Source organism: Dioscorea cayenensis, chromosome 10, assembly GCF_009730915.1.
Source record: "Dioscorea cayenensis subsp. rotundata cultivar TDr96_F1 chromosome 10, TDr96_F1_v2_PseudoChromosome.rev07_lg8_w22 25.fasta, whole genome shotgun sequence".
NCBI classification, from domain to species: Eukaryota; Viridiplantae; Streptophyta; class Magnoliopsida; order Dioscoreales; family Dioscoreaceae; genus Dioscorea; species Dioscorea cayenensis.
This window is the reverse complement of record NC_052480.1, coordinates 7,838,713-7,858,550: the sequence shown is the minus strand read 5'-3', so window position 1 is coordinate 7,858,550 and position 19,838 is coordinate 7,838,713. Positions and strand designations below refer to the sequence as shown.

The 19,838-nt window shown below is 33.2% G+C and overlaps 2 protein-coding genes across 2 annotated transcripts in view; one reads left to right on the top strand and one right to left on the bottom strand.

The window, feature by feature from the left end:
- Positions 1-1,479: 1,479 nt before the first annotated feature.
- Positions 1,480-3,330, bottom strand: LOC120270274 (rho GTPase-activating protein gacV-like). Its single transcript, XM_039277292.1, has 6 exons — positions 2,941-3,330; positions 2,278-2,529; positions 2,001-2,046; positions 1,869-1,900; positions 1,649-1,751; positions 1,480-1,568 (listed from the first exon to the last, which is right to left on the bottom strand). Exons 1-6 carry the CDS (start codon positions 3,328-3,330, stop codon positions 1,480-1,482), a joined length of 912 nt encoding a protein of 303 aa, XP_039133226.1.
- A 14,721-nt stretch (positions 3,331-18,051) lies between these two features.
- LOC120270161 (mediator of RNA polymerase II transcription subunit 23-like) overlaps positions 18,052-19,838 on the top strand; it is a 56,425-nt gene continuing 54,638 nt past the window's right edge. The window contains 2 exon segments of the mRNA XM_039277183.1: positions 18,052-18,150; positions 18,233-18,276. Coding sequence (XP_039133117.1) covers positions 18,064-18,150; positions 18,233-18,276 — 131 coding nt within the window. The 5' untranslated portion in view covers positions 18,052-18,063.

Here is a 19,838-nt window from a genome sequence, read left to right as displayed (position 1 = left end):
ATTATTTTTCTATCAAGGAAGCTGCACAACATGATCAGAAAATATAAGACAGAAGATAATAAATTCAAAGAAAAGATGTCCTTAGTGAAAAAAAGGAAGAAGCTAAAGATCATCAAAAGAAGATCAAGTGTAGAGAATGTGGTGGCTTTGGACATTACCAAGCCGAGTGTGGTAACACTCATAAGAGGAAAGGAAAGTCACTGAATACTAGATGAAATGATGATTCAGATGGTAGCATAGAGGAAGAAGATGAAGAAAATATGATCAACCATCACTTCTCTTAAAATGATGTATATCCTAAATTATTTGTTAGAATTGCAGGTTATTCTTCATTTTCGTCAGGTTATTCTAAGGAGTTAAGGTTTAGTTAAGCTTACTTTCAGCTTACTTTCCGCTTTTCAAATGTGGTACTTTTAATTTTAAGGTTAGGTTAGGCTTTTACTAGTTAGTTGGATCAGTTTCTGGTTATTTTCGTGTCTTCAGATAGATAGTGATCCCTATCAATCAAGCAAGTTCATTATTACACATCGACCTGATTATATTATTTACAGAAACTTCACAACAAACTGAAAGTAAACGGAAAGTCAATTGAAACTTAACGACCTGGCGTCAAATAGAAACCGAAACCATCAATAATAAACACTGTCAATTATAAACACAAACTCTAACAAACATCATCCTGTCTTGATGAAAATTGTTTTTTTGATCTCTATATCCTCAAACCCAAATCTTCGTGTTTTTGTTTCTGACAAAAATGGATGTTGCTTGACGTACTCTACAACATCGTTTTTATTGGCCAAATTTTCTAAAAAAATCCGAATGTTACCATCTTTTCCTGTGATCAAATGGAAGCGCAAGGATTAGTAAATAATCTTTAAGAAAATATATGCGTGTATTTAAAGAATAAATTTCTTGACTGGGGAAGTTACCTAATTCATTATCATCAGGGATATTGTGAAAAGATTCAGGACAAATAAAATTGTATTCCTAACACGAACATAATTGAAAACATAAGAATAAAGCCAATAACAGATCTCATGACCAAATAGAAAAATGAAAAAATAAAGAGATGTTTACTCACTGGATTCATATCAACTTTTTTGTCTTGAATCATCAACTAACAAAGTATTTGAAGAGTTATATTGCTTATAATTATGCCACACTTCTCTGAGATCTTTAGTGAATACATGTTCATCTGTTAAATGTTGTTTGCATTGATTTTGATCCTGCATAAACACACACAATTAACAACAATTATTTGGATTAACCAATAATTTTTGTTTAGAACTAAACATAAAAAGAAAGTTACCCAAATGAAGAAAAACTTGTTTTTGACGTCTTCTTTCAAAAATGAAAGTGCTTTCCTCAAGTTATGGATGTATCATTATTAAAATTAAATCTCTTATTAGAATTATAAAAACTGAAATATCCAAGAGTAATTCAAACTACAGAGGAAAAATGAAAGTTTAAGGACATGTCTTACGGCTTCTTTGATGACCAAATGGCAACTTCATAGTGTTCAAAGCAAAATTCTAGAAAATCTTCAACAAAAGGTCTTGGTGTCACATCTGCAAAAGCAAACAATTAGACAATCAACCTAAAATAAACATGCTAATTGTTGAATAGAAGAGCCAAATGCATTTGGTACATTTGTGTTCAGTTTTAGCTAACACCCCATTAACATCAAAAATGAGAAACTTCTGCTTCAATGAGCCATGATCGACTTTGTCTTGCTCATTCTTTGTTTTGTCCTGTAAACCCAAAAAATAAAGAAGCAAAATGCTAACTAATAACTACAGAACATAAACCGAAACTCAAAATGATAGCAGTGATAGCAAAAAACAATTACTAGATTTTTTCATTCTAACCAGTGTTTCCTCATTAGGATTGACACAGCTTTCTGAGAAAAGAAATAAGAATTTAAGTTTAAATAGAAAAGACATCAGAAAAAGAAATAGTGTCCACACAATCGTTCTTACATAGAAAGTGAAAATGAATACCTGACTGTGACACAGACAATTCGTTGTGATCCTCTATTTTTTCCTGCTGCCATGGATAAATAAAAATGAGTATATAATTGTAACATTACAAGCTATTCATAATTTAAGACACCTAAACATATACATAACATAATTTAATATTTTACCTTTTTGTGCTCTTCAATTTTCTTTTTTCTTTTATTATGAAGACCACTAACAATGTCGTCCCTTATAAAACAAGATTGTTGAAGGTTTGTTGGGGTCTTCAAGGGCCTTAATTTACCAGAGCTCAGAATGCCTTCCAGTTCATCTTCTTTTCTTCTATTTTTTGAGGACCCAACTGCATTTTATCCATCAAATGAGTGCACTGCTGATCCTCTACCTCCTGCTCCTCTTCAACCTCCTTCTCCTCTTCCTTCTCCTCATCAACCTTCAGCTCCTCTTCCTTCTCCTCCTCAACCTCCTTCTCACCTTCCTTCTCCTTCATAACCACCTCAACCTCATCCTCTTGCTTCTCCTCCTCCTCCTCCTCCTCCTTCTCCTTAACCTCCTGCATATTTTCCGCACAAAAAATACAAACAAAACAAAAGATCAGATACTTATTGTAAGTTGAGGAAAAAAAATTAGTAATTAAGCTAAAAAAATCAGCCACTTGTACAAATATTGCCATCCACTAGAATTCGTGCCGCATATTGATGTCGCAAAACATGGGATATCATTGACATCCAAGGAGAGTTCCTCTCTATTCAGAATTTGCTCCATGAACAACATCAAATATAAAGAGCAGGAAGCACCATCTACTTGTTGTGGCCATTTGTGGACATGGGTCAAGGAGTAGGACTTGGTTTCTTCATTTTTTACTATGATGCTGAGGCATTTCTCAAAAACCATCCTCTGCAGTTGGATCAAGTAAATATTAGTTAAAGACAAAGGAAAACATAAAAGTTTTGATAAATAATACCATTTTTTTGGCAGCATCATTATATGTTTTTTTAGAGATGGATGAGAAGTGCAGATATTCCTTCTTCTCCTTGTCAAGGACAAGGAGATGGTAGTGATTATCAACAATTATTGGAATAAGGACCACCTCCACTTGATCATAGACACTCAAGGGATTGTTCATCAAATTTATTAAACTCTTGTTATCATCCTTTAATTTCGATAATTGAAAAGCTTGTGGTCTTGTGGCAATGCCCCGCCTCTTGTACACCGACGGTGTCTTCCTCAAAGATTCATTCAGCATGAGGCAGAAGACATCAACCACATCATCAGCTACCATACGCTGGCCACTCAGGAAATCAGAAACTTGGGCATGATTAACACACCCATACTCATTCTTCCACACATCCATCCTTAAATGAAAACGAATATAATAAAAAAAATAGAGCAATAAAACATAAGAATTAAATTATTAAGTATGCATTATTAATAAATGGAATGATACGGAGAGCTTAGTCTTTATGATACAGAATTTATTAAACTCTTGTTATCATCCGGCGCTCTCAGTGAAGGTTCAGGTTAGTTCATGATTTTACTACTTGGTTTAGTCAGTTTCTGGTTATTTTACATGTCTTCTGCTTCTTCAGTTTTTTCCTTTTATATATCACCAATAATCTTCATCTGGCTCCTAAAAAAATCTTAATTTTGGCATTCACAGGACCAGGTGTTATGTACAGGAACAATAGCCATTTATGGGATGCAAAGTATAAGAAAATTAAAAATGAGTTATAATTAAGGGACATGCCGATGATTGCCTTCCTCCACTAGTTAGTTCCATCTTTGCCTTATCTCTTATATATATGTCTGATTTTCATAGTGAAGGTTGTTTGTCAAGCTCTTTAGTGAATATGTTCTTATTGGATCAGGATATGTCACAACTAATGCCGAATCAGATGCTGATTGCTAAGGATTGGCTTTGAATGGCAATTCAAACATATATTCAGTGGTAAAAATCTTATCATCCTTGCACAATGCCTGTTTTGATTTTTTGGATATCATACATAATAAGTATGATTCCTGAATTTATTGGTCAACCTATTTGTCCTATAAAGTTTTGAAACTATTGGTTCATGATAAGTGACACTCCAAAGTGACTATAGCTTTGTTTATTTAACATGATAAGTATGTATCATGTTGGATTTGTACCCATATCACCAGGAAGAATATCTTATTGTCGAGTAATCTTACATGCCAATAGAATATATAGGAAGAATTTCAGTTGGAAAAAAATTTCAGATAAAAAACTGAAGAACAGTAAACATGTACACATTATCAGTTTTAGATTTTCAGAATCTTATTGTCAAGTAATCTTACATGCCAATAGAATATATAGGAAGAATTCAGTTCGAAAAAAATTTCTAGATAAAAAACTGAAGCAGTAAACTTACCCGCCCACAGCAACATTAAAAAAGTTGCCCATTGTCTTTCGCTACCTGTTGTCCAGCATCTTGTAGACTTCTGGACGCCTCCTTTTGTATGTTCTAGGAGTAGTGAGAACAGTCTGCAATTTGTCCTCCTTCGGTTCATCCTCCTTCGGTTTATTTATCCAATATTCAATTTTATGCATATTTTGTCTCAATGAATCCAGGAAGCTAGAAGGAGATTGTCGGAGGAGTCTTCTCTTGTATTTTCTTGCTGATTTTGTAAAGTGCACAACTCATGGGTTATTGCCTGCACTGCTCCCAATAAGTTGACCGTAGCATTATATCTTTCTTGGCTGCTCTTTTCAATTTTATCATCTACTGGCCTATCAACTCTAGTCCAAGTGGTTTCTAATATGGAAATCTCTTCTTTCTTGACGGGAGTGAGCTCTGAAAGCTGGGAGTAGAGAAATAAAAACTCGTAAGCAACAAATCAAATAATCTAAAACTCATAAGACATGAAATGTGCTTACTTCTCTCCTAGAGAGAGATTTCAACAGAGCACCCACTAATGCTGTCTTTCGAAAGTTCTTTTCTCCATAGCAAAGAGCTCAGGGTACTTTCCCATTTTCTACATTTTTCCCCGTGCCCGTCAATTCATAAGACCACATGTTTAGAGCAAGAACACATCCTCTCACATAGCTAGTCTTCATCTTTGCACCTGAGCTCCTTGCTTTGACATTCTTAGCTGCCTTAGAGATATCATCCATTAAAAATTTATGAACAGCCAATGCCCATGAATAATTGCCCAGTGAGTAGAGTTGATCAACATATTGTCCAGCCTAGTTTGGGGCAGTGCTAGTGGAGTGGGGGAAGAGGAAGCAAGCCATCAAATAAACCACAAGCAATCTCACAAAATTCTCTTCTTCATTTATGTCAGAGAAAAGATGTAACAGCTTCTCCTTAATGTTGTCCCGATTTCGATCTTTGCATGTTGCCAAATACTTCTTCTCAAATGAAGAAAGAGGCTTTCGTTGCTTGAACACCACAGTGGTTCCATTGCAAGGTAGACCCAATATTAATGAAATATCCTCGGGCCTAAAGCTTACATAACTTTTGCCAATTTTAAACTTTTGGGTCTCTTATATATAAAAAAAAAAATACATCTAAATAAGCATTTGTCTGAGATGTAAATAATGAGGTAACAAATTTTTTTATTAAAACAACCACACTTTGAATACATAATTAGGAAAAAAAACATACAATAGTTATTTATGCATGCTTGAACTAGAACCGATGGCAGCACTAGTGCTAGAAATGTGAGATATGTGGCTAAGACTAAGAGGAGGTAATTGCATCTGTTGAGTTTGCATTTTTTTGAAAATGTTGTAGAATTGCTTCATTGTCTATAGTTGCCAAAACCTCATGCTCAATATAGACAACCAGGCTATCATTCTTCCACTCATCACCCATTTTATTGCGTAAGTCAGTTTTCACAATATTCATAGCCGAAAACACCTTCTCAACACTAGTTGTCGCAACTGGTAAAACCAATGCCAACTTGATAAGCCGATAAATGTGTGAAAAAATAATATGCTTGCCTGCCTCAACTATCTTCCTAGCAAAATCTCGCAAGTCCCCAACATTTATAAAATTTGCATCATGCCGCACATCATAAATAAAAGTACCAACTTGATCCTCAAGTATCATGAGCTTAGTTATTGAGAAATCTTTGGGATAAAGTTCTACAAGATGAAGTAGCTTGTGGATGTTGAATTTCAAAAATGAGTCCTTTGGATCAAGGCATGACAGAAGAAGAAGTAATTATGTGCTAGTTTCTGGGAAGCGGTTTTGCATTTCTTGTAAAATCAAATCAATGACCTAACATTGCAACAAAGATAAAATTACAAATATTTCTAAGAAACTAAATTAATGAGATTTACAAAAACATAATAAATATAAAAAATACTAACCTCACAAAAAATTTCGACGCGGTAATGGTGAAAATGAGTAATGACTTGCCTTTCCCATCTAGAATGACCACGGATTCACATATAATTATCCCCCATATTAGGCACTGGAATTTAGTTTTCTTCACAAAAAGAGCTAACTTCCTCCAAATCTGCCTCCCATCCTGTCTCCCTCAAGTCTCGAAGACAAGCCTTTACAGGTTTAATTAAATGCACTGCTTGAACAATATTTTGATCCTTTTGTTGTAAGGCAAGTGATAACTCATTTTTTATTCCCAACAAATGCCTCATCAAATATATCACAAACACAAATTGATAATCCACCATTTTTTTAATCAAACTTGCCGCTATGCCTCTATTATCATTTGAAGCACCATCACCATGCACATTTTAGAGTACATCTAACACTGAAGTCCACATTGAGATTAGTCGGAGAATGATAGTGTAATATGATCCCCAACGAGTATCACCCGGTCTTGCTAAGCTAGATTCTTGATTTTTTCCTCTACCACTAAATATCTCTACCATTTCCAATTACTCAACCAACTTATCATGGTGATGTTGCCTAAGTTGGTCTTTCATTTTGCACTATGCTCCCGCCGCATTAACAGTCATAGTAATATATTGGAAAAAATCACTCACAATTCGATTGTCTTTAGCAACAACTAGCAACAATAACTAATTGGAGCTGATGAGTAAAAAAATGGATATACCTTGCGTATGGATTTTCTTTTAAGACAAGTACCTTCAAACCATTGAATTCTCCTCACATATTTGAATCCCCATCATATCCTTGTCCCCTTAGTCTTGAAAGAGATAACCCATGTTTGGAAAATAGACAATCAATAGCATTCATCAATGAAATAGCTAATGTATCCGCACATGAACCATAGCAAGGAACCGCTCGATCACATACCCATTTTTATTCACATATCACAAAACAACACCCATTTTCTCCTTCATTGACACACCCCGGGCTTCATCAATCATAAGAAAAAAATACTTGTCTCCAATATCATCAAATAATAGCACATGTAATACCTGTTGCACAAGCATTTGCTAACTGCTTTTGAACCTTTGGTGAAGTTATTTGATTGTTTCCAAGAGCATTTTGATTAAATGCCCTAAAAACTTTATCATTCCGCAGGCTATACCACTCTAGTAACTCAAGGAAATTACCTTTTTTAATGAGCTAGAGGGCTCATCATGTCCAGGAAAAGCCAATCCTTGCTTCAGGAGAAAATGTGTCATATCCAAAACGGCCGTTAAACGAGTGCGGTATTCAACCTCCATCTCATGTAAATATGTAGCCAATTAGTGTGACACACTCTGCCTTTTATTTTGGAAACTCTGAAACTGTATTCTTGCATCATTATACACACTATTCACAGCACCAACATGCTCTACAAATTTTTCTAGAGCTTTTTCCAATTATTGAACCCCATTTTAGTGAAAGCATCTTCTCTTATTTGATTTTCTATGCTTGCTGTGAAAAGATAACACCAAAAACAAAAGGCCGCATCTTTAGTCACACTGTACTCCGACCATGGATGTTGTTTAAACCAAACATTTTGAAAACTCCTCTGTTGTTTGCCATACTCTTTTTTTGGGAAATTGTGCCCAATTGGTTGGCAAGGACCTCTAGTTAATTATTCCCTTCTAACTTGATCTCTAACCGCAACATCAAAGTCTTCAATTGGCTTTCGTAGTTCCAAGTCCCTAACAATGTCATTGGAATTGAAATTCACATCAATCTTTTTTTCATTTGATTTGGAACCTAGTGGTGTTTTTTGAGAATTGGATGATTTTTCACTTTGTGGTCGTTTAATTAAAAATTTATCCATGTCCAAATGGCTGTGAAAGTGTATAATGCTATCCAAAGACATAACAAACATGTATAAAAAAATTGATAATAAAATAATAGCTAGACATTCAAAGCTAAAAATATTGCTAATTTAATTAAAACATTTTTTCCTAATATATAAATGAATGGCATTTCATCAGTTACATAGTTCATATTTCAACAAATTGAAAAATAAAGTTAAGTAGATAACCTACTTCAAGTGCATTATAAAGGATTTTCTCAAAATAAGTATCAAGCAACTTATAGATGATGGCATGATCTTTAGGCTTTAGATCAAGGAACTCCTCCACATCAAGATGGCAATAAGGAATAAATAATAGCTTTTCTCCACACTACAATGCATATAACCAAGAGAACTAAATTAACAAGAGCAATTTAACACATAGCAAGATTTTTTAGTAGTATAAACATTTTTTCATTAAAAATAAAATAAAATAGTGAAACCCAACACAATCTAACCCGGCTTCGTTTGGTTCAGTGGGGGAGGGGGAAGGCGAGGTGTGAGGGGGAATAAGGAGGGGAGGAGTATGGAGGATTTGAAAAAAATTTTATGTTTGGTTCAATGGAGGGGTGTGGAGGGGTAATCTATTTTTTTTGTTTGGTTAGAAGAAGGGGTGAGGAGAAGTGAGGAGAGATCTGATGTGTATTTTACTAATTTGCCCTTTTATATAAAATTGATCATAATACTTTTTTATACATATCTAAAAGATTATTTTGTACAAACTTTGTTAATATTAAAATTAAAATTAATATTAGTAATAATATTATTTGTATAACTCAATTTTTTATATTTGTTTATCATTCTTATATTATATTATATTATTATTATTATTATTATTATTATTATTATTATTTTTAATTGTTATTATGAAATTAGATTTAAAAAAGATATTATCGTAATTTCTCAAATTGACAAAGGATACTTTAGTCTTTTCATAAAGATTTAAACATCAAAATTTGTTTTAATAATCCCCACCGCTCCAAAAGACCCCGATTTGGAGGGGTGGGATATGAGGGGTTTGGAGGGGTGAAACACCCCTCCAAACTCCTCCTCCTCCTCCTCACTCCCCCAACCAAACAACTTTCACCCCTCCTAACTCCCCCTCACCCCTCTAAAAACCTCCAACCAAACAAGGGGTAAACCTAACCCTCAGCCAAACAAATACATTATACAATTTTTTCATGTCTGGAACCCTGAGCTCATGGATTTTGGACAAAAAAGAGATAGAGTCAACTGATGAGAACTAATCTCCAAGTCAACTTTTGGCAAGTGGTAACTCTTAATCATTTTTTCTTCCTAATAAAATTCTCATAAAATTCATAGTTTTTTTTTTTTACCAATTTAACAACTAAACTAGAAATATTTTATTTATCCCAAGCCCATATACTCATTGTTGTTTCCCCAACCCCATGGAAATATAAAATACTCACATAAGTGCCTGAATTTTTTTTCCCCTCTCTACTTAAAACATGTTGTCCAACATTCATGAAGACAGCCTGACACACAACATTTGAATAAGAAAGACAAAGAGCACTTTGGTTGCATAATGTGGGGTTATTTTATAAAATCATCCTCCTAACACATTGAATCAGATGACTCAAATCCATCATAAACCCACTCAAACTAGTCCCTCCAACAATGTTGCCTCCACCATCATTCCCACATGTACATCTTAACCAGGTCCACATTCTCTCTTCAAAAGAAAAAAAACATTGCATGGACATCAACTATGATTCACAAGTATATATAAATGATGACAACCACTACCAGCTGAGCATGAAACTTTATAAAAATCTCCTTGCTAAAAGTAAAATCTTAACACAAATATAACTTGCTTTACATGAGTTATAAGTTAAAACCAGTAGTAATAAGTTGATAACCACTAACCAAAGCATAAGCATTTTAGCTCCATCCTCCATGAAACTAAATTCAATAATCATTAACCAAGCTTAACCAGTTAACCTTGTCATCAGTGGGAAGTGGCGGAAATCCAGGCTACCAATTTTGAGATTTTGTGAAATGGCCCAAACGGGCTGCAACTTGTAAGGGAAGGGAAAGGAGGAAGAAGGAGAAGAGAATATGATCAAAATTATTCTTGCTGCCTTTCAATCTTTCATTGTAATTTGTAATGGATGAGTACATACATAAGAAGACAACAAAGATGTAATAGCTCCTATTACTCTATGAGGCATTTCTACAAACATGTGTAATGCCAACCCATTCCCCACTAACTTCATGATTGTTCACAACCATCAACCATGCTTTTATTAATTACAAATTTGCATCTCAATTACTCTCTCGTTACACAACCACCACATAATTATTCTTAAAAAATAACAATATATAATAGTTAACCACAACATCACCATGACACCATCCATAATAAAATCATCCAGACATCCACTATCTAATGTCCTTTGATGCACTCATGGCTCATGCACTCATAAATCATAATAATGTTAGCAAACTTGGACCGGTGCTTGGTGAGTCCTTTGCTCATCGGTGTCCAATGTCTGGCTCGCCATCTCCGTCGCCAATCGGTAACTCGATGGAGATTCACAGCCATGAGCTAACAACCATGGCCCAAGGGGGTTGAACTAAAACTCCTTGAGATTGAGGGTAATGAGAGAGAGAGAGAGAGGGGGGCTCATGGGCCTGAACTATAACCACCAACCTGTCAACAGTTTTTCCAGAGCCAAGCCCCCTGGTTCCGCCACTATTGACAATTCTCAAGGGAGACTTGTGGATATGTAACAGACCAAACATTTCTACACCGAGGAGGAAGGGGGGAGGAAGCACCCCCTTGACCCTTCTTGTAAGTTATATGTATATATGTGACATATATATAATATATTAATATATTAATATATTAATATTTAACATTATCTTACATATCATATAGACTTATTTTTTTATTCTATGGTAACAAACTACTTCATCCTATTGGAAATTTATTCGAATGATTTTTCTGTATAAAATCTTCAAATTTTGAAAAAAAAACTTTAGAAAATGTTTTGATTTTATTTAATGTTATGATCTTGCAAGTCTTACTATGAAACTAGTTAAAACTAAAACTAGATTGTATTTGACTGAATGATTCAACTTTTACCTCGCTGTGGTAGTTGTTAGTAGTATGTATATTTTATATATTTTTTTTAAATATTAATCATTATTATTTTTTAATTTGAATTAATATAAATTTTTTCATATTTAAATTGAAACTAGATTGGATTTAACTGCATATAATTTAACTCTCATCTCATAGTGATAGTTGTTAGTGATATATTTTTAAAAAATATTAATAATTATAATTTCAAATTTGAATTAATATAAATTTTTTTAATATTTATAATTTTTTAAAATTTAAGTTAGCATCCCTTGGTTTTGGCCCTAGTTTTCACTGATCCTACAATAATTTTCTTTGTCCGTGTAAATTACGTGGACAAAGAAAATTATTGTAGGACCCATTGAGGTCATGCTTTCGAAAATTATGAGAGAGAAGATGTTAGGTATCTTTCATGTTTAAATGTAACCGTTCCCAATAGCCCATAATGGTCTTTAATTAATTATAGTGAAAATAGATAGAAAATAATAATGAAGTAGACAATTTGAGATAGAACATTATGATTGATATGTATGACTTCTAGTGGGATATGTGACTTTTAGTTGCTTGATAGATGGTGGAAGGGGAGATACAAAAGAGACATTTCTATAACATTTTGCTGTCGTAGTGTACAAAAGTAGAATGTAATCAAAACTAAATCTGTCCATAATACTATTAAAACTGATACATATTAAAAATATTTAAAAAAAATAATTAACATATATATAGGGCCTGTTTGGTGGACGGGATAGGATATGGACAAATATGATATGAGGACTGGATAGGAGTAGGAAAGGATATAGGCATGATAAGCTCATATCCTATCATATGTTTAATGTGCACCGGATAAACCATTAGATAACATTTTGTTATCTTATTTTATGTTTTAAGTGGACCAGATAATGACAGGATATGATATGAATGGTATGTAAATAGACAAAATTACCCTTTATAATATAGTTATATATATTTTTTAAAATAGACTTTTTTTTTGAATTTTTTTCCTTAATGATTTACTTATCTGTATATTTTAAATTTTTAAAAAATAAATAACCTATAAATAATGTCCACAAATATATAGATTGCAATATCACCAATTTGCAAAAATTATAGTTAATACTTATTTCCTTGGAGAAAATCATACACAAAGTCATCAATATGAAATAAAGCTAGAGTAACAAATTCATTAATGGAAAATAAATAGATCACATCAAAATCAATTTGAAAAAAAATCATCACACTAGAAAAACTAAAAATAAGACATGATTAAAAAGAGAGATTTAGATGAAAAATAATTTGCTCAAGCACGAAGATTGACGGAGAAATCTTTTAACCACTCTAAATGCGTAAAATCCTACTTAAAATAGTAAAATTAGTGTTCTATCTAGTTGTTAACATTTGACAAGCTTCTTGTCCCAAGTATCGTGTTTAAAAGATCAAAAGAAGAGATACAATGAAACCCTAGACAAGGAAACAAACCAAATAATAAGGCAAAAAAGTAAATTTATTTTTTTATCATATCCTACTTGTTTCTATCCTGACTCCCCCCTCCCCATATGACTCATTATCATGTGGCTGGCAGGATAAAGTGGGCCAATAGGATAAGACTATCATACACCAAACAAAGGACAACAACAGTATATAATAGTCTATCATATCCTATAGTTCTTATCATGTCCACCAAACGGGCCCATATAGTAATTAAATAAAAAATTATTAATAAACATATCTGTTAAACTTCAACATCATGTTTATCATCACTGTGAAACAAAGTCTGTTGTATAGGCTAAAAGCTCTCTGGACTGGAAATACTAGCTTGTGATGAAAATGCTATGCTGCATTGAATATTACATAGACTCTCTTACTGTAATAAGAGCAATATATTTTTAATTAATATGAAATTATACATCATCTTATATTTGTATATTAATAAGGATGCCAATGTTGATCCGTCTTCAACTCTACATGCATCCGTCATAAAACATACATTGCAATCTTTTTGTTCTTAACATAATAAATATTGTGCATCATTTGGAAAACCTCATCATGTTAGAGATATAGTAATTCACTCACTACAAAAAGTTACTGTTTAGAAACAACATTTTTTTTTGTTTCTAATTCATTGCTAATTCAGTTTAGAAATGGATTTGAAACGTAATTTATCTATTTTGAAAAATCCTTGTTTCTAATTTAAATAGAAATGGGGAAAATTTGTGTTTCTAAATTTAGAAATAGATTGGAAACATAAACTAATCCGTTTCTAAATTTTGAAAATTAAAATGGAATAATGTCTGTTGGTAATTCGTTTCTAAATTCCTTTATAATTCCATTTCCAAATTTAGAAACAGATTTGATACAAAATTGTTACCATTACAAAAATTAGAAATGGATTTCAAACGGAATATTTTTTGTTCCTCCCTTTTCAAAACTAAACTATTTTTGTTTTTAATCCATATGTAAAATCAATTTAAAAAAACAATATTGAAACAAATTAATCCATTTTTAATCTATTTTTAAAATTCAAGCAAAAATAATAATAATAAAAATTATATCCCAGTAAATTATACAAACCTCCTGCATGAATTTTTTTTTTTAAACCTACAATGCTGACAAATAAGATAAATTCATCAATTCATACCAAAAAAATGTTTAAGCATATATCTTCAACATAAGATACTAACAAAATGACAAATACAACTATAAGTCATGAAGATCAACATCATGATCGTCAGTAAATGCCTGTGAGTCCTATGTGGTAAGCTACGACCTCTGAAGGATGCTCTTCTAAAAACTCATCATCATGTCCTTCATTTGGTGCATGATCTCCTCATGATATTGGTCCCTCTCCTTCATTTCGAGCAAACTTTGTTGAAGTTCCTTGTTGTTATCTTGCACTTGGCTAAGAGTATGTTGAAGCTTATTATTATTATCTTGGACTTGGCTAAGAGTTTGATGCAAATCTCTAACCCCAGCATGTAGTGCCTCAGATGATGAACCTGTGAAAAACTCTGAGATGACTAGAGATAAAAGATAGAGGCCTGGGACCGGATTCCATAAACCAGACTTTTCTTTCCTCCCCCCACAACCTCATAGTATTGAATTGTTTCACTCACAATTAAGAGCTCTCCATACCCTTCTTGTGTTTGAGATGCCTACTCCACAAGCTCCAGATAGAGATCCCACATCAGTTAACTCAAGTCATTAAATATTATTCTCAAAGCAACTAAATATATACTCAATTAATATTGTAGACAAAGTCTATAATTGAAAACTCCATGATGAGTGCGTGTTATATAGACATTTTACATACCCTATTTGCATGATTAGCTTGTCTTTTAGCATGTAATTATGTGTAATTCAAGGCTACAATGGGAATTTGTGCTTAATTGTGCAGGCAAGCAGGTCTTGGGATAAGAGAATGAGATTAGGAATGAATTCGATGCAAAATGAGCTCAATTTCACTATAGCATGGAAAGCACAATCAGAAAGCATGCCTATGCTTCTGCCCATGCAAATCTCCAGACTTAGTAAAATTCTTCAGGAGAAGAGAAGTACAATTTCAGAGCCTTGAGTATAATCGTGCACTGGGAGCACGGTCGAGAAGAACTCCTGTGCTTCTTCCAGTGCAGTTTACAGGAGGTTTCACAAGAAGGCAAGCACAAGATTAGGGCTCTAAGCACTATGGTACAATGGAAGCACGGTTGGGAAGCACACCCGTGCTGCCACCTATGCCCGTAGATTTTAGTTTTACTACTCATTGTGCTGAAAACATATCCCAAGATATCTTGTAAAGAGCATGGCCGTGCTTCTATCAGGAACAACCTTTTTAAGTCCAAAGTTAGTGTTATGAAGGGCATTCAATTTCTATTCTTGTGGATAACGTCTAGGATGGCTACTGGCAGCGATTGGGGATAGATCTAGGATGAGAGAACACTTAGAGAGTGGAACGAAGTTAACAGTAACTTCATTGGGAATTCTTTAACAAGATTTGCGAAGTAAGAAGGGAGTTCATGGCTATGAACCTCGACTTGTAATGCTTTGATTTCATAATTTTTTAACTATGGAGTTTCCTTGCGATTCTTTCTGTCATAGTTGTAGTTACAAAACTCGATGTGCAGGTTGCCATAGTTGCATTAGGGAAACTCAATGCATATTCCTACCATAGTTGTAATTGCAAAACTTGATGCGTATTCCTGTCATAGCTGTATCTTGGTCAGCTATGTAATGATTGAGAAAATATATGCAAAATAATTGCTTAATAAAAATAAACAAAAATTTTATATATAATATTTTTTATATAAGTTCACTAATATATTTGATATTCCAAGAAAATGTTATCCCATGATTCATGGGTAAAGATATAAAAGGATTTATATTTATTTTTAATAAAATTTTAATTTAAAATCTTTGGATAGAAAAATAAAAAGATTTATGTATATTTTTTATATGGTTTAAATTTTCAATATCTAAATATGATCACTTTTATTTATTTGAAAATATATAGATGTTATAAATCAAATCTTTATTTGATAAAAACGCTTTGAAAACTCTAAAATTTTTGAGAGATAAGAGAGCAAAAAAATAAAAAGGGGGAGAAGAGGAGAAGATGGAGAGAGAGAAGAGGATCATATAAATAGAGAAGGGCGTGCATCAGCGGAGGAAGTGAAGGAGGTGCAAGGTCGGAGAATTAGCGTCGTGGGATGTGGTATGTTGTGATTGTGGTAATTGATTTTTATATTTTATCGAGGGTGATTTGGTCTTTTGGTTGTGCTATACCACGATAGAATTTTTGTAACAAGGTTTTAGTGGTACAAAAATTTTATCCACTGTCCTATACTATAACAACCTCTTATGCTGTATTCTTAGCCAATTTATAAATCAAACAAGAAACAAAAAAACTTGTGCTGTGCTGTACCTCAAAACTTTACGTATCAAACGGGCCCTTTATCTCTCTCTCTCTCATATGAATGTTCCGAAATATGTCTCAAGTTTTGATTCCCCTTATATGTATTTAGGGTCCGTTTGGTTGGAGGGCATGAGAATATGGGAATGGGAATGGGAATGGGGAAGGGGAAAGGGATGGGGATGGGGATAGAAATAGGGAAGGGGGATTGGAGATGGGAACAAAAGTAATGTTTGGTTGAAGGGAATGTGGATAGGGATAGGAGAGGATATGGGGAAAATTTTTAGTAAAATTACTTTTGTACCCTCTCATATTTTGATTAAATAATATGTTTTAATTGTAAAAAAATTATTAAATGGCTCCAATTTCTATAATTTTTTTAAGTAAGTTATTGATATATTTATTTTCTAAATAAAATTTTAAATTTATACATTTTAATAGATGAATACAATTTAATTATTTTATTTAAAATAAACAAATGTCCAAAATTAATTATTTTAAAATCACTAAAAATTTAATAAATATAAATTTTAAAAATAAATGAGATTTTTAATTTTCATCAAAAACATTATTAAAAAAATTAACAAAACTCAATTAGAGGGGTATAAAGGTAAATACATTATCTATAAGGGTATAAAAGTAAATTCCTTATTAAGGCATACTCAATCCCCCCAAAATGAGGGGGATGAGCATGAGGGGTTTGAGTGGCATGCACTCCCCCCTCATTCCCTTCCCATGCTCTTTGGTGCATGCCCAAACATGAGCATACACATGCCATCCACGGGATCAATCCTTGCATCCAAACACACCCTTAAATATGAAAGAGAGGTACGTCACTTCATAGGCAATTCCTTGTATTCGTTTTATTAATTGGTGGTCATGATGATTAATAATTGAAATTTTTTAATTAAGGCCAGTGAATGAATGATAAAACTAGGCTGGCGAATACCAAACTAATTAAGTTCATTACTAAGGCACAAGTAAATAGAAAACAAAAAAAAAAACTAAAGCCATTTCCAACCCAAAACAATAGAGAAAGAGAGTCTAGTTTTCGGCCATCTCCAACCCACAACCCCAAATTTTTATCCCAAATCCCAAATTTAGTTCTGCTACAGTAAATTATACTCCAACCACAAACCCCAAATCTAACCCCAAAAGAGAATATTCTTTTACCCATCTCATTTTTACTATTATTACAATTCAACCACAATATATTTGAAATTAATTATTTTCAACAATGGTTTAATTAAATATTATTTACAAATAATATGTAATTTTTTTAATTAGTTTGACAAATAATTAATAAACACATCGTTGATTATAATTTTATCAACAAAAATAAAATTACTTAATTAAATATTTTACATTAAAAACCATAAAAAAAACATACAACAAAACCAAAATATCACAACATAAACTAATTTAATTAAGAATTTTATTATTAAATAATTAATTGCACATAAAATTTAAAATTATATTAAAGTATTACTTATAATTATATTAAAATATTACTTAATTATATAAATTAATAACATAAAATTTTTTTAGTTATAATAATAAAAATAAAAAATATTGAATAAAATATTATAAAATAAATGGGACCCTAAATTTGGGTCACAATAGTTGGACCCCAAATTTGGGGTCCCCCCCAACCTGTAAAGTTGGGGTAAGGAAAAAGGGTCGGGTTAGAATCATGTATGACCCCAAATTTGAGGTTTGGGGTCATGGTTGGAGATGGCCTTTAACATCTTATTTACTTAAAAAAAACATATTAGATAAGAGAGAGCCCTTTTCGTGGGCCAGGCTGGGCAAGGCGGTATGGCCCATTTGACACAAAGGTTTTAAGATTTGGAGAAGGACTGCCGGGGGAAGAGAGAGGGGACATGGAGCAGGGGCAGAGAACCCCCAGGGCTCACCAGCTCCACTCAGGGAGGTCCGCCGTCGTCGATCTGTTCAACCTTTACCTTGGGGTAAATCACTAAGCTCCCTTTTGCTCTTCTCGCTCGTTCCTTGTGTTCAATTGCTTCTAATTCTATCTGTCATCACTTGCAGAGGAATTCTCGTTCCAAATTCGATGAAGCAAGCCGTGAATCACCGTGAGTGGTTTCCCTCGATTTCTATCCTATTTCTTACAATTTGAGAGACATTGACTTTTTCCATTTGTCCAAGATGGAATTTTTGAGCCATTTAGAGTGTCTCCTTTTAAGGGATTTGCTCTTGCATCAAAATAGTTGTCTGTATTTTCATCATGCTTTTTTTTTCATAGAGTAGCATCTGTGAGTAGCATCTGTGAGTAGCTTTAAAGCATGGTTGACATACTAGCACGTTTCTCTTGCAAAAACTTTTGTCCTGTTTATTTCTAGTGCTATGCCCATGCCCTAGCTCATGTGTTAAAATTTTGTGAAGCTCTATGGCTCCTTTAATGATTGGTTCTAATTAATAGACTTTCAAATCTTGTTCATAAAATGAAACTTCATTGGCGTTCTCATGAATTGAAAGATGGGACTAAAACCTAAAGGAGTTGGACAATAATCTTTATTAAGGGAATTTGATTTCAAGTGCAATGATTTGGCATTCATAGTACATGAAAATTGATCATTTCTAAGTTTGGAGGTCTTAGAGTGCTGGATGACAAGTATGATCCAAGCTTCTAATTGATGGATGTGTAAATACTGTTTGTGGGACTATTTATGTGAATTACCAGCCAACATTACAGTCAAATTTTATATTTATCTTTTAATCCACTGTTAATGAAATGAGTTTGAGTAGCAACATGCCATTGCGCATTGGGGAGACTATGAGTGGATTGAGGAAGAATTTGGAATTTTTTCTTTGTGTTGGTAGGGCATGATAAAGAAGTAATAACCTTTGGTCCTTTACACAAAACTAATATTGAATGGCTCTAGAATTTATATTTCTTTAGTTGTTGCCAGTCACAGGCATTTCACTAAGTTAGTAGTGGATGAAAAAACTTTAGTTTATAGAATAAGAGATGTAGACTTTTGTGTCCATATTGATATTTATGAACTTAACGAATGTGGAAACACTAGTTTCTCTAGTACGCCCATTTAATGTATGTAGGGGGTGTTTATTTCGGAGGAAGTGGAGGGAAGTGGGAGAAGTGGTCTGACTTCTCCTCACTTTTGTTGTTATTTTGATTTGAAGTGGGTTTTGAACTAAACCCACTTCACTAATTTTTTACTGAAGTGGGGGGAGGGGGGAGTGAGCCATTCTATAAAAACCAATTTTCTCTTATTTACAGTTTTGAACTCATAGAAGTTCATCAAACGTCTGAACTTTCTAGTTTTATTTTTATTTTCTGACAAATGAACACCAAAAATACTGGAAGTGATATCACTTCTCCTGAAATGAATGCCTCTTTGTCGATTTGAGCTAGCTGCTTTATAAACAAACTAATCAGTCCCAAAGATATTAATTGGGACTGATTCAGTCTATAAGAGACCTAAACTATATATTTATATTCATATTCACTAATTTATCTAATGTGAGACACAATTAATTACTCTTATAGTGGAATACACAAGGGTGTCTTAAGTCAAAAGTTGGCAAGGAAGTCACTAGCTGCAAGGCAAATCTTTTTGTTTGAGTTAGTAACTTAGTATAGCATGGTATAAAACTATGTTCTTTTTGAGATTTG

Excerpts from the sequence above, each read along its gene's own strand:
- LOC120270274 (XM_039277292.1), bottom strand. The coding sequence starts at position 3,330 with ATGGATGTGTGGAAGAATGAGTATGGGTGTGTTAATCATGCCCAAGTT. Across the intron at positions 2,530-2,940 it reads ATGATGCTGCCAAAAAAATG|GAGGTTAAGGAGAAGGAGGA; the intron begins GTATTATTTATC and ends GAAAATATGCAG. Across the intron at positions 2,047-2,277 it reads AAAAGAAGATGAACTGGAAG|CAGGAAAAAATAGAGGATCA; the intron begins GCATTCTGAGCT and ends TATCCATGGCAG.